Genomic DNA, 14888 nt, shown 5'->3' with positions numbered 1-14888 from the left:
ATTATATATATATATATATATATATATATATATATATATATATATATATATATATATATATATATATACACACTGTGTGTGTGCATGTGCACAAAATTGCAGCAGGGTGAGGGGGGACATGCACAGTGCACTTACACATTTAAACATACTCGCACACACGCTCACTGAACTGGTTTCCCTTCGGTTCGTCATTCATTTCATCAGTTCAATCGAGTGCAGATAAATATTTTTGCTATGAAAAGCCCTTTCATGGAGTTGTTCATGTTGTTTTGTCGAAGGAAAGTATGCGATTGGCTGGCAACTAGTTCAGGGTGTCCCCCGCCAACTGCCCAAAGACGCCTGGGAAAGGCTCCAGCACACTCTGCGACCCTTGTGAGGATGAAGCGGATCGGAAATTGGATGGATGGATGTCAATCTGTTATTGTATTAATGTACCATTGTTTCTTATTGACTTTGTTGAGATAATATCCAAACTACACACAGAAAGGCTTGAGCCAAGATCGGATTCCAGCAGTTCAGACTGTGAGCCAGACCTGCAGCTCGCATGCTGTGCCAGATCTGCCTGCAGTCCAAAATGTTACTCCAGAAGATGCCTTAACTACGACCAATTATGCCCTGTGGATGTTTTTCCTTCGTTTTGTTGCCACTCGATGAATCATGGAAAACAGAGAGAGGAAATCATTAAAAAAATAAAAATCAACAGTGATTTTTTTTCCCTTAAATAAGTGTGAGACACTTTGGGCCGATAGCTGTTATTAATTATAGGCCATCAGTGATGAGAATTTTAGCTCTTTTTAGAGAGCCAGTTCATTTGGCTCGTTCTTCAATCAGCTTGTTTCGTCTCCCAAGTAGTTTGTCGCATTTGAATTGCTTTAATTAATTTATTAACAAGGTATGTGTAAAATGTAATGTATTTATATCTTGTCAAGTAAGCGCAATTTGTCCTGCTTTTTTAATTCACATTTGTCAATGGATGCAAAAAAATACAGTAAATCCATACTTCCAAACACAGACATTTTTATTTTGCAAGCGTCGGACTGAGGACAGATCCCTTGTTACCCGCAATTGACAACGGATGAAAATCTTGAGCTTATCTGCCAGACATGGTGCTCCGAAGAGCTCATATTGCGCTCTCACAAAAAACTGGTCTAACTTTTGGCACAAGTGGTGTAACACGATTTTGACGCTAAGATTGTCTGGGAAGATACTATTTCCATCCCACAAAGGCGCAAAACTGCTTGTTATGCCCAATTTTACCTGCACAATGTCTAGCAAAATATCAAAGAAAACTCCACCCATGCACGCAGTTAGAATGCACTTTGCACTCAGCACGAAAATAGGGCTGATGGTAATTCACTTTCAGGGTGGGCTTGACTTACTGCAATGCCTGGAGTGCAAAAGACAAAAAATTGGGAGGGGAATGTTCTAGCAGACAGGTTTGACAGAGAACAACCGCATTTAAGGTTGCCTCACCCAGAGAGAATGTAATAGTAAAAAGTACGCAAGCACACAAGAGAATATGTCTCTTTTCAATACTGTCCTGACATATAGGATATCCTGTAAGATGCTGTGTGCACTGCTTCCACGTTTAGCTCCGTTTTTTAAATCACTATACCAATTGTATATTGGAATATAAACACCCCACAAAATACCGTCTTTTCTGCACTATAAGGTGCACCTAAAAGCATTCAATTTTCCCAAAAGACGACAGAACACCCTATAATTCGATGCACCTTATATATGGTGTTGCACGGTCTCTTATATTTCCCTTTGATTTGTTTCCTTGTTAGTGTTCCTATTCCATCTAGTGGTGATTATTAGCAGGAACCAATTGTAACTAATTGACATGTGCATTCGCCAATACATAATTAATCTCACATGAGCTCTGCAGACAGAAGTCATTTTATTGTTCCCCTAAAGCAAGTCTAAGATGTGTTGTTCAACAATTCCTCCTGGAAAAATTTAGTAGAGTACCTTTGAAGCAATTACCTAAAATAAACTGCTCACCAGTACATCGTGGCATGCAGGGGAATATTCTAAAATTAATGAAACTACATAAAAAGAATGCCGTTCTATATATAGATCACTGTCTTATACCATGGTTTAATAAGGCCAAGATATTACAGTGGATTTTTACTGTAAAATGAGTCAGTCGATTATATTCAATCAAAAGGCAGATATTATCACTTGGAGGAAAAGTGGGAGAGAAAAACAAATGTGCCTATTCATCTTTTAACGTAATTTTACAAAGTACAGACCACACAGCTGTTTAGTACAGTTTTTGTTTAATGACTGCCGCGTAGTAGCCACAGGCAATAACCCAGCAATCTCGGATCCTTATTGCTTTAAAGCTCTCAGCTCGACTAATGAAGTATACGAAAATCCTTACCGTTCCGGTGTGTCATAGAAGGCCAGCGTTCAAAACAAGCGAAAAAAAGCCATGACTTTGCTTTATCATACCTCACTGATGGCAGCAGTTTTGTGTTGTCATCTATCGCTGTGAGAATTTTGCAAGAAATGTGAAATGAGAAGGATCATTTTGTGGTCTACAATGCCAATGACCATAAAGGGATTTTATTTAGTTCTATTAAAATTAGTTATTTCATAGTGTATTTTTCCCTGATAAGATTGCCAATAAGTGAGAGTGCTAACTCAAATTTGACAAAATGTTACAGGTCACATTTTCATCCTTTCAAGGTGACTACCGAAAGCTGATGACTTAAAGTATCCAATGCAATATAATAGCACCGGGATGACAGGTAGCTGTAGTAGTACAAGCGGACCAAATTCAAGTTTGCTGAATACTGTTGAGTTGTTGTTGCCGTGTGTTATCCTGAAGAGAGGTCTCATGATATTTAGCAGTTGAAATGGAATAACATTTGTACTAAACTACATATCCATGATTTATAGTCACTGCTCTTATGGTGATTCTGTTATATAAAACAAACAATTCGCTCAACAAAATAGGAAAGTCTTAAGAATGCTGGTCGAGAATAACTATCCTGCACTATACTAACTCAGTGGTCTCTAAGAAGCAATCCTTGGACAGGTAGCGGGACACAGGCCATTTGGTATCACACAGAGAGACCCCAAAAAAGGAAGATTTTCTTCTTTTGGTTTTTAGTGGAGCGGGAACTCAAATAGTGTTGTGTAAAACATTTATTCAAAATGAATAGAGACACTTTGAACAAAAAAAAAAAAGGAAAAAAATGGAGTAAATCTCTGAGGCGAGTGCACCTAAACAGCCCTTTGGGTCTCCTGTGAATACGGTCGGAAATGAGGAAAATTCCGCGTGTGTTTTGTTGCTAAAAAACTCTGGCAGGAGCAGGAAACCCAACAATTCAGATGGCATCTAGAGACATTAAACCCCAGTTATGTCAATAACCCACTAGACTCCTTTTTTGAGGGTGTGGGGGCTGGTGGATTATTCCCGAAGGACTGGTACCGTAATTTTGAGAGCACAACTTCAGTAAATGGGGGAGGGGGGGATCAAGTACTGTTAGCCTCACCAAAGTTGTCCACTACATTACAAGGTGTAAAATACTTAATCGATAGCAAAGCTGAAACTCTCAGCAGCACTGGACATGGTCTCAACCACTCCAAGTGTGAAAAGTGCTCAGACAGAAAATGTTGCCATTTTTTTTCAGTCACACGGTTTCACATTTATTTGAGATTTCGGACAGGACATCTAATCAACAATTGTTTTCGTTCCAAATTGATGAGGCCACTAAGAGATACAGTATATCTTGTGTTAATTGTTGATGCCAGTTGTGATGTAGGTCAGGGTTACTCTGTAAAAATGCAATTGTTTTCAACCCCTCTTTGGTAGGAAATTTTGCACAGTGATCAGAAACAGGGTGGGAACATTTACTTGTAGATATTTCACCTGGAAATTTGCCGATAAACAAATACAAACAGTTGAATTACATTACGTTGTTTTTGGTTCCTGACGAACCTCTGCTCCACACATCAGCGCAGTTTTTGGTGAGAATGCACACATGTTTGCCAACGGTGGGCACGGTGGGGTGGGACGGGGAGGTTGTCGACGACTGACCACGGTGACTGGCTAATGTGTGAAAAGAGGCAGATCTTGAGGTAATTGCACAAATCTTCAGGTGTCACTCTTGAAAACAATGAAGAGGACGGTCAGTGCCTGCTTTGCCTCCTCAAAATCCAATGCGCCAGAGGAGACAAATACAATGTGAGAAAACAGTTATGGTAAACAAAAATAAAATAAATTAACACATTTTGTTTTGGGGGATGAGTGGCTGTTCACCTGAATCATTTTTATGATCATTTTTGTGAGCGTTTGAGAGCTTCCATGGAAGTGAAGCAGTACTGCCAAGGCCATTGAAGGGGAAGTGTTTTGACTAGATTACACTTGAGTCCAGTGCTACACTTTATGCCCACAAAACACATGTCATTGTTTATATAATTAGCTAAACTGCAAAAAGAGCTAACTTACAGTCAAACTATTGTGTCTTGACATTTCTGACTACATTGGAGTTGCTTGTTATTGCAAGACTGGGTAGCTCATACTACCGGAGACAGTTTCTTGTGCGTTTTACATACTCGGCCAGTAAAGATTATTCAGATTTTGATGTTTCTTCATTTGTTTCTAAACATGTTTGAATATGTTGGTATATTGTAAAGCAGCAAAAGGGACATCATAGATCCAGCATATCTCCCCTAAAATATTTTTTTGCATGATGTAGTCCAGAGGTGGGCAATTCATTTTCCAAAGGGGCCATGGAAGAATGGAATGATTGGCAAGGCCACTTTAAAATACTAACATCAGTTGTTTTCAAGATGAATACTGTCTTTTCAAAGAATAACCCCCCCCAAAAAATCATAAATAAAACGTTTTCATAAGCTTCCATGATGCGCATGACGGGAGAATCGCAGTTTACAATTCATGCGTGTAAAGATTATTTAAGTGGAAACGGGAGAATATGCCCTTAAATTCACAACACTGAAGATTACAAAGGCTCGCTTACTTGTTTTACCGACACACGTGCTCATCGAAATAAAAGCATCACTTTCAAAATAAAAGCATGACATAGTTTCCATTTATTTTGGACATCACGAAGGCGGGGAGAGAATGTTGGCAGGCCGGATGTGGCCCCACTGCTGGACTTAATTGTGTTTAATTATGTCACAATTAACATGGAAAAGTAATGATAATGATGTCTCGACAGTAGTTTATGCTTGAACATTTTAACATTTATCGTCAAACAAGATTGATGTGGGGACTCACCTGTTTACTGTTTTGCTGTTCAGGGTAAAACCTTGTATAATCAACTATTGCTTTGGTTCCATATTTTGGCAACTTGATGCAAAATAATTTTGTCAAAGTGAGGCGAGGAGACTCTTACCATAGCGTTTGACTTTATTTGAAACATGAAAGTAAAAATTGAAATATAGGCAAATAATTTATTTTGGCTTCATATTTTTATATCTCCGTGTATGTAGTGTCTCACCAGTCATGAATCTCACCGCAAGTCACTGCATCACATCCACCGCTAAATCCTCTTCCCACATTGGCAGTTTCGGCGCCTGATGAATTGAATGCGGAAGTGCTGCGTGCAGTACATAGTGACGGAACACAGTACTACACTTTCTTCTTCCTTGTATTGTCTATCATTCTCAATTACCTCTGGCACCATGCGTCCTGGTACTATGACTGACACATTTTATCCATTGCGTTGCATTTGAATACCCGCTGAGTAATGCATCATCATCCTTCCTGCAACACAAAATCTCTCACAATAGCCAGTCCTACCTGGCAGATGAACAGAAAAAGAAATATTCGGAATGATCCACTAAAGTCCTCGCTGGCAGTGACCCGATGCGACTTTTCCATTTTTAAAAATGCTGAGCTGTGGTTGAGAAATAAATAGCACAACTGGAAGAGAAAGATAGTTGCAATATGTCCACTGCGTCTCTGGAGATGTGCTTTCACTACCTGAGTAAATATGGCAACTAATCTCTTGCAGGTCACTGTTTCAATATGTTGTGCGGACTTTTGTAGAGAAAGCAAACATGAGTCACCTTTAGATTATTTACCATCAAAGCATGCTGTGCTTTGCCGTCAGGTTTATAACCATACACTGCTGGAATGCCAAGGTAACAAGGGAATATGTAGGAAATTTTCAAAGGCTGATTCTTGGGGATGGCGGCCCGGTGGTCCAGTGGTTAGCGCATGGACCTCACAGTGTGGTCCGATCAGTTGTGGGTCCGATTCCAGCTCCGGCCTCCCTGTGTGGAGTTTGCATGTTCTCCCCGGGCCTGCGTGGGATTTCTCTGGGTACTCCGGTTTCCTCCCACATTCCAAAAAACATGCATGGCAGACTGATTGAACACTCTAATTCAGAGGGGTAAAGACCTGGCCCACCACGTCATTTTATGTGGCCTGCAAAAGCAAATCAAAATTATCTTCTTCTGTGATGCCTGATTAAATCCATATCAAAATCTCATATGTAATAAGTAAGAGAGATATTGTAAGTTTTCTTGTTTCTATATCCCTCATGACAGTAACTTAAACAATGAATAAACCATGAGTCTTGACTTCTTTATATGGTTTCACAGTAATAACGAACCTCCAAGGGAAACAGTAATTACAATGTGGCCTGCGACAAAATTGAGTTTGACACCCCTGCTCTAAATTGTCCCTAGGTGTGAGTGTGAGCGTGGATGGTTGTTCGTCTCTGTCTGTCCTGCGATTGGCTGGCAACCGCTTCAGGGTGTCCCCCGCCCACTGCCCAAAGCCGGCTGGGATAGGCTCCAGCACCCTTGTGAGGATAAGCGGATCGGAAAATGTATGGATGGATTCTTGGGGACCTGTAGGTCCCCTAGTAAAAGACTTGCAAGTTAAATTGCATATCAGATAAAAAAAGTAGGACATTTAAGAATAATTCTTCAGTTTTTTCAAGTTGCCCAAATCCTGCACTACTTGTGGGGTGACCATTTCCTCAGTGCAGTTCCACGGTAAAAATTAAGTTTGGCTTGGGCCTTTTAGGGTGTACTGTATACACGCAACTTTATCAAGACATTGAGAAATGAGGTTTTTCAGGGGCTGGAGGCAAACACAGACATCATGTAGGACAGCAACATGATGGCAAGATTGGTCATGACAAAGCTGTTGATGTATTTAATGGCTGTCCCAGTGACATCTGCCAGAAGCTCCTGCAAGGACCATATCTCTCACATCGCATTTTCTCTTCAAGCAGAAATTGATATTTTTCGTACTTGGACAAGAGTGACGTTCAGCCATACCAAAAGGCTTTTTTTTTTCTTTCAGTGAATCAGCCCCTGCTGTCTAGCTCTGGTGCCCTTCAACACAAATATTGGTTGTAATGTTTTTATTTAGACTTGCTTTCTTTGATAGTAATGTGATGTGGGTTGCAAAAAAATTGTTCACCTCCTCTCATAGGCTTGGGATATTTCAGTCATAAAGTTTATGAGGAATACTCTTGAAAGTACGTTGTAAAAGCTCTTCAAGGCGCAGGATGCGCGCAATATGGCTTTATAAGGATTTGAGGAGCACAGAGCTCAATATGAGATACTCTTTATTGTGAAATAAAACACGTAAAACGAGGAGAGAGGTGCGTTTTATGTATTTGATTGTGTTGTATGTGTTTCGGCCTCAACTATGTGTGCTAAAAATAAAACATTGGACAAAAGCATATTGGTTGAGCTCGTCCAGAGGCAGTGTCATGTTAATTTGTGGATACACAAGCAATGACCGTATTTTAGACAGGATGAAGCCTATCTTAAATTTAACTTTGATTACATTTATTCATTTATTTATTTTGGGAAAACCCAAAAACAACAACAACAACAACAGCAAAAAGCTATATTAAGTGGCTTTAAAATTACTTTCATTTTCACTTTAATATGAACATAAATCTGTGGGGTTTCCCTGATCTTCAGGATGACACTTTTCAGGTTTCATTAATCCATTTCATCTATATATATATTGCGCGTCGTCCCGCACGCGGTCTGTCCTTCCGTCTGTCCCTTTTCAAAACGTACCTACTTCACCGCGCCGCTGCGCGCCGCCACTGCGCCGCTCAGGCAGTGGCTCACTACGATCGCGCGGGCATCTTAGCGAAAAAAATTTGTCTACCCACAAGCATTGCAATGAAATTATTTAGTAGAGCTAAACATCTCTTTATTTTCGCGATAAGCAATGAAGATGAACAAAAAGTTGAACCGAGCAACAACACTTTTGTGGGCCGAAGGCCCACCTTACCAGCCTTACCAGCCAGAGGGCGGCTCATCAGCTAGTATATATATATATACACACAGACAGACAGAGAGAGATAAGATAAGATATCCTTTATTCGTCCCACACTGGGGAAATTTACAGCCTTCAGCAGCAAGAATGTATGTAGAAAGAAGAAAGATGAAAGAGAAAAAAACAACAAACAACTTTCAATTAAAAATTAAAAATTAAATAGAGAGCTGTCAAACGATTAAAATATTTAATCTAATTAAAAACGCAACTGTCATAATTAACTCAAATGAACTAAAATTTAATCGTGATTACTCACGCATTTCTTATCGTTTCTGAATTTCCTTTTACATTTTTTGTCCTATTTTTCCGCCATTTTAATGCTCTCATAAACATGGAATCATGAATCAGTTTTCAATGTGCAAAATGCAAATATTTACTGAAATAACAATTTTGATTTTCAATTTTACATGAACATTTTTCACTTGGAGCAGTTATTCATACATAATCTTTCACACAATATTACTGTCCATCAACAACAGTGAAAAAAATATTTTGTCACACAACAGCTGCTTTACCAGCTCATTTTATGGAATCAAAACAGAGCAATATAACATTATAAAGTGCACATCTAAGGTAACCTAGTACTCAGCCTATCGTGGATTTAACTAGCTAACATCAAACCAGACCACCAACAGGTGAGGCAGAAAAGTGTGTAGAGTATACAATATTTGAATTTGTTCCACTATTAGCCAAGCCAGGAATGGCATAGTAAGGCAGTGGTCCCCAACCTTTTTTCTGCAACGGATTGCTTCATGGTTGGATTGATTGTCCGTGCTCCGTCAACCGTCCGTTACATTCGTGTATGGTGATAACAACCAATTGGCACACATACCCTCCACTAATGTAGAGCTTTATGCCTATCAATGCCCCTGTAACGTCGGTATCAAGCATGACTGTACTGGAGAAAGGAACAAATGAATGTGACTGAACCCATGGAAGGTTATTCATGTTTGTTGATACTTGTGTAGAGGGGCGTCATGAGGTTTTATGGATGGGGTCCGAGCCCTTAATGAATGCACAGGATCTGAATAAGTGCAGCACACACACAAGCAAAAAAAAAAAAAAAAAAAAAACCACAAGTGGTAAGGAAGATTTATTGATACAGATGTGGGTGCGTCTGCAAACTTTGCTGGTCCATCATTCGTCATTTGCCTCACAATATACTTGACATTATTTACTTTGTACTGCTTTTAGTTGCAACCCAGATTCTCATATAGGCCTGAACCACTGCGAGCAAGGTTGCCAAGAATATATGGAGGGGAGTTTTAGTAATAAGTTTGATTCTCTCAATATGATTGATTCACAGCGGCGCGGTGAAGTAGGTACGTTTTGAAAAGGGACAGACGGAAGGACAGACCGCGTGCGGGACAATGCGCAATATATATAAAAAAAAAAAAAATCCTCATCTCACCCCTCGGGTGGTGTCCGTCCCTCATTCAGCTCGGGTCCTCTACCAGAGGCCAGGAAGCTTGAGGGTTCTGCGCAGTATCCTTGCTGTTCCCAGCACTGCACATTTCTGGACTGAGATGTCCGATGTTGTTCCCGGGATCTGTTGCAACCACTCATCTAGTTTGGGGGTCACTGCCCCGAGTGCTCCGACCACCACAGGCACGACTGTCACCTTTACCTTCCAGGCTCTCTCCAGCTCCTCTCTGAGCCCTTGGTATTTCTCGAGTTTCTCATGTTCCTTCTTCCTGATGTTTCCATCACTAGGGACCGCTACATCCACTACAACGGCTTTCCTCTGCCCTTTATCTATGATCACGATATCTGGTTGGTTCGCCATTACCATCTTGTCAGTCTGGATCTGGAAGTCCCACAGGATCTTCGCTCTGTCATTCTCCACCACCTTCGGAGGTGTTTCCCATTTTGACCTTGGGGTTTCCAGTCCATACTCCGCACAGATGTTTCGGTAGACTATGCCAGCCACCTGGTTATGGCGTTCCATGTAGGCTTTCCCTGCCAGCATCTTACACCCTGCAGTTATGTGTTGGATCGTCTCAGGTGCCTCTTTGCACAACCTACACCTTGGGTCTTGTCTGGTGTGGTATATCTTCACTTTAAAACATTCACTTTCCATATATATATATACTACTGTATATATATATATATATATATATATATATATATATATATATATACACACACACATAGAAATCTATTCTTTGACGAAGCAATGTCAAACATGACATTTTTGGGGTCTTATGGAAAGTGAAGTTTTTCAAGGTTTTTGGATTTCTTTTTATATTTTGCCTTACACCCAAGATATACATACAGCTGATCTTAACAACTGAGATAATTTTTTTTCAGTCCATCAAAATTCTGATGATTGATTCAGGACATAATTAGGCATGATTAAAAGGGTCTTCTTCTGGAAAATGTACTTTAATGGCTTCGATACAAATATTTTAGTGTCTGTAATGTTAGGGCACCCATCAAGGGGAAGATTAAAGAACTAAATAAATACTACATTAGCTGCTTATTTATGAAAATGTTTCTGAAAGTGAGCTGTTTTTTTTTTGGGGGGGGGGGGTTCCACTTGACAAGTGTACCGGTAATTTGGCTTGATGATGAAGTGCTGCCTCTTCTCGTCATACTTCAAACAAATCTAACTGCAATCTCACTAAGTTCCTCATGTTATGCAGCTATTTCCAAAAGGTAGTTTATGGGGTGTCAAAACTTGGATGTTACCATTTTCAAATTTAGTGTAATTTAAAAAGTTTTCGTCAAGCTGATTAGAAATCTGACATCTTCACCTTCAAATGAAAACATACTTGTCATGGGTGCAAAAACATTCAATGTTGTCTTCAGATGCAGGATACAAGTACAAAAGGCGGAGAATTAAAGCTGCCATGCCAGAATATGTGCTGTGATCTGGGGAAGCACAAGAATATGTGAGTCTTTGTTTGAGTTAAGATAAATGAAACAATATTGGCATGTTCCAATACATGTTAATGCTGTTTGCTGATGAGATAAAAGCTATTATGGGGTGAAGGCGTATCTGTTTATTGTTTTGCTTTGCCTTTCACAGTTTATTTTGCATATGCTTTGCATGCATTGCAATGTTTTTCTCAGTGTCAATAAGATTGGCATGCATATATGGAGAGTGATGAGAGACTTTGGGTATATGAGCACTAGACACATGCGACAGCCTTATTTTATTTAGTCCCTATCTACAACTTTGCTAGATCAAGGTAGCCTGGGTTATGAAAATTCCCAGCAAGCAGGGTGACTTAAATGTTTAATTTCTTTTGGACTATTGACATTAGAGGTGTTCAAATGCGGTTCTCAAGGGCCGCTCTCCGGCATGTTTTAGCTACCATATTGGCCCGAATATAAGACGGTGTTTTTTGCATTGAAATAAGACTGAAAAAGTGGGGGTCGTCTTATATTCGGGGTCTCGACATTATACCCATTCACGACGCGAGATGGCGCCAGATATCATTTAAGTGAATGCTAAACTTGACTCGCCAGGCCAAAGCGAACCCCTGTCACGAAGAATAAAAATAAAAATAGCAGTAAGAAAGAAAAGAGAATGAAAGAAAATAATAGAAGAGATAACAGAAAATGGAGAAACGTTGCGACAATCTGGGGAAAAGTGGGTCAAAGATTGGCAGCTGAGGAGAAGTTATGGTGTAAACTTCAAGATGCTTTTCCTCTCAAATATATTTTTATCATAATTTGTTTCAGGCTTACTGTAATTATTTTTTGTATAAAAAATTAATTTGATGTTCAAGTCTTCTTTCAAACTTGAGTCTTGAAAAACAGGGTCTCGTCTTATAATCAGGCCGTCTTATATTCGGGCCAATACGGTGTTTCCCTCCTCCATCTGATCCATATGATCAGCTCAACAGTAAGCTCTACAGGAACCTGGTAAGGATCCTGATCATTTGAATTAGGTGTATTGGAGAAGGGAAACGTCTAGAACATGCAGGATAGCAGCACACTGCACACCATTTTTTTTCCAGTGGACAATTCACATTTCCTCACTCATTTGTACAGATGCCAGCATTCAACATTCAGTTTGTATTCTTGAGCTCGGTCAGGGGCCCATACACTCTGAGTATGTCCGGGGCATCTGAAATGCAGAGCCCCTGTAGATCACAATCATGCGAGGCTTTTTGAAGTGAACTTGCATTGTTACAAACGGTTGCTGTGATGCACCGTGGAAGAATGCTTTTCTTCCATGGTAAAGTAAAAATTATTGAGTTCTCCAAGTACCACAGGCTAATTCCGGGCACTCTGAATGACATGAACATATTTAACAATGATTTTGCTTTCATGTCAGCATCAGACTTAACTTGAATAAAAACTTTGTGTGTCCAGGAGGGGAAAAATGCTGGAAGGTTACCTGTCAAAAAGTTGCTGTGGTTCCTTTAATTTTCTGCTGAAAACAATGAGGCTGGCAAAACACGCAATCCCAGCCTCTTGTTTGAAGGGGCACTTGTCAGGTGCTATTATAAGCAGTAGTTATCGGGTCAAACACTAAGCTTGCTGCGGGCTAAATGAGTGTGCATGCTGGGACGGTAGGCACACACCTCTTGTGGTGAATGCCTTTTTTATTCTTCTTTGTCATGCAACAATCGAGAGCAGACAGCCGCACCTACTGCTCATCGTCAAGTTCTGACAACTTTTAGAAGAACTGCAGCATGAAAAGTAGTCTTTGAAGAAGTCTCCCATTGCACTTTCATTGAGGATAAACGAGTGATGGTGATGGGGATGGGGATATAAATAGAGGTTTAGCTGTGGAATGAAACTCTTCACATGGGGAAGAAATATTCAAATAGTGAATAGAGTATTGCCATGAGGAAAACAGAACTGCATTGAGGAGTATAATTTATTCCAGAATAGACTCATGTGCAGGTAATGGCAGCCCAAATGCTGACGACTTAGTAAAGAGGGAATTGTTTTTGCTCATACTGTTTTTTTTTTTTTTTTGTGATTCATCAATGTTCCAATGTAATATGATAATAAAAATATTGATCTGAGATGAGTTTGAAAGTAAAATCTTTTTGAACCATTCATCTCCAGAAATACACAATACAGTGCAAACCATTCATCCATTCTCTGAGGCATACCAGAGATTGGTTTGGAGTGGACATGTCCCCCGAAAAATATTTAAAATGTTCTTTTTAATTATTCGTATAAGAGACAGTTGCAACCAAGTGAACCCATGACAGGGATCAAACTTTATCCTTGGTTTGAAGTATTGTCCAGGTCATATTAGCACTATTAATTTGTTTATAATGTTTTTTGTTAATAATGCATTGTTCATTCTCCTACACATACAACACCAATTATGACAAATAATAACAAACCTCTTATACCTACAAGACCAATCATTACGATTAGTGTGTTGACAAAAAAAAAAAAATACTTCAAACATGGAGGCGTTTCCGATGCTAAGCTTTGATTTTTATATCTTCTGATGCCAAACCTTTTATCTCCTCATAAATTCCTGTTTGATTACTCCTATAAGTGGTCGGCATTTTCTGTGGCTGTTGAACTTTTCACTGTATTTGTTGAAATGGTGACAGCATTTTAGCACCTATAGGTGTAAAAGTCTATTATACAATGTCTCATACGATGATTGAAAAACATCCACATCGTAATAAATTTTTCTCGTTGTATAATTTATTGACCTAAGTACCCTGAACACAGTAAATATGCCAGTTTAAGGTCATCTCCTCTCACACCCATTACTTTAACTGGACTGATGGCTTGGTGCCAGACAAAATATTGTCTTTTCTATTAGTGCTGCTCAATAAGTGAGAGAAAAGTAGACTGGAGGCACAACGCTTCAGATAGCAACCCTTTAAAAGAAAAATACTGCAGAAAAAAGCTATTCCTTCTCTCTTAACGGCAAGTGATTTAAAAAAAAACATCCCTTAAACCCTACAATGGTGCAACAATAAACTGTTAAAATGTTTCAAAGGAATTAGGTGACGAGTCTACGGTATTTAAAATGACCGAAAAGACATTAAATTGATCAGTCGGTGAAACCAAGTGCCCAACGCAAGTCTCGTGCAAAAAGCGTTCTAACTGTATACATGCTGCAGGTGGAGTTTTCTTTCTTGAAGTATATTCTTACACATGCGCAGTTAGAACCAGTCTTTGCGCTTCTGTGGGAAAAAACAAAGCCGTCTTGCTTCCCGGCCAATGAAAACGGCTCCTTTTGTTCCCTTCAAATTCAGCGGAGGAGAGGTGTGCGGAGTACTGTACATGATTTCTGATTTTAATGTGGAAGATCCTATTTGTTCATGAGCTTATATATATGAAATCTGAGGTTATGTTTTGTTTTGTTGGCAATCCGATCTCAAAATGATAGTCCAGCCACTTTTAGCCATTTAGGGCTGATATCTATGTGATTCACTTATTGATTTTGCAGGTGCAAAATGGCTCTGCCTCGACAGAAGTCGGCATTCACTGCGTTCTTTTGTTTCTTATGTCGATGCACCTATATTTGTCAAGGTGTGTGACCGATCCTTCCAATGCATACCTGTACATCTCGTCACACACACTGGGCCACTGTGGCCAGGTTCTTTCAGTTTAATGAGGACAGCGGTGTCCAAGCCGCTTTCTTTCCAAG

The 14888-nt window shown here is 39.6% G+C and overlaps 2 protein-coding genes and 1 long non-coding RNA gene across 4 annotated transcripts in view; 1 reads left to right on the top strand and 2 right to left on the bottom strand.

Moving 5' to 3' along the window:
• LOC127614413 (leucine-rich repeat and fibronectin type-III domain-containing protein 2) overlaps positions 1–14888 on the top strand; it is a 133467-nt gene that overhangs the window by 12868 nt on the left and 105711 nt on the right. The gene's annotated exons all lie outside the window — the stretch shown is intronic.
• The window catches only part of LOC127614564 (uncharacterized), a 149724-nt gene that overhangs the window by 34451 nt on the left and 100385 nt on the right, over positions 1–14888 (bottom strand). The gene's annotated exons all lie outside the window — the stretch shown is intronic.
• Positions 9680–14888, bottom strand: part of LOC127614503 (uncharacterized) — an 85951-nt gene continuing 80742 nt past the window's right edge. The window contains exon 2 of the mRNA XM_052085850.1: positions 9680–10326. Coding sequence (XP_051941810.1) covers positions 9750–10326 — 577 coding nt within the window. The 3' untranslated portion in view covers positions 9680–9749. The remainder of the gene's footprint in view (positions 10327–14888) is intronic.

The sequence above is a fragment of the Hippocampus zosterae genome, chromosome 14 (assembly GCF_025434085.1).
Source record: "Hippocampus zosterae strain Florida chromosome 14, ASM2543408v3, whole genome shotgun sequence".
Classification (NCBI taxonomy): domain Eukaryota; kingdom Metazoa; phylum Chordata; class Actinopteri; order Syngnathiformes; family Syngnathidae; genus Hippocampus; species Hippocampus zosterae.
Note: the sequence above shows the minus strand (reverse complement) of the source record. Positions and strands in the feature narration are given on the sequence as shown.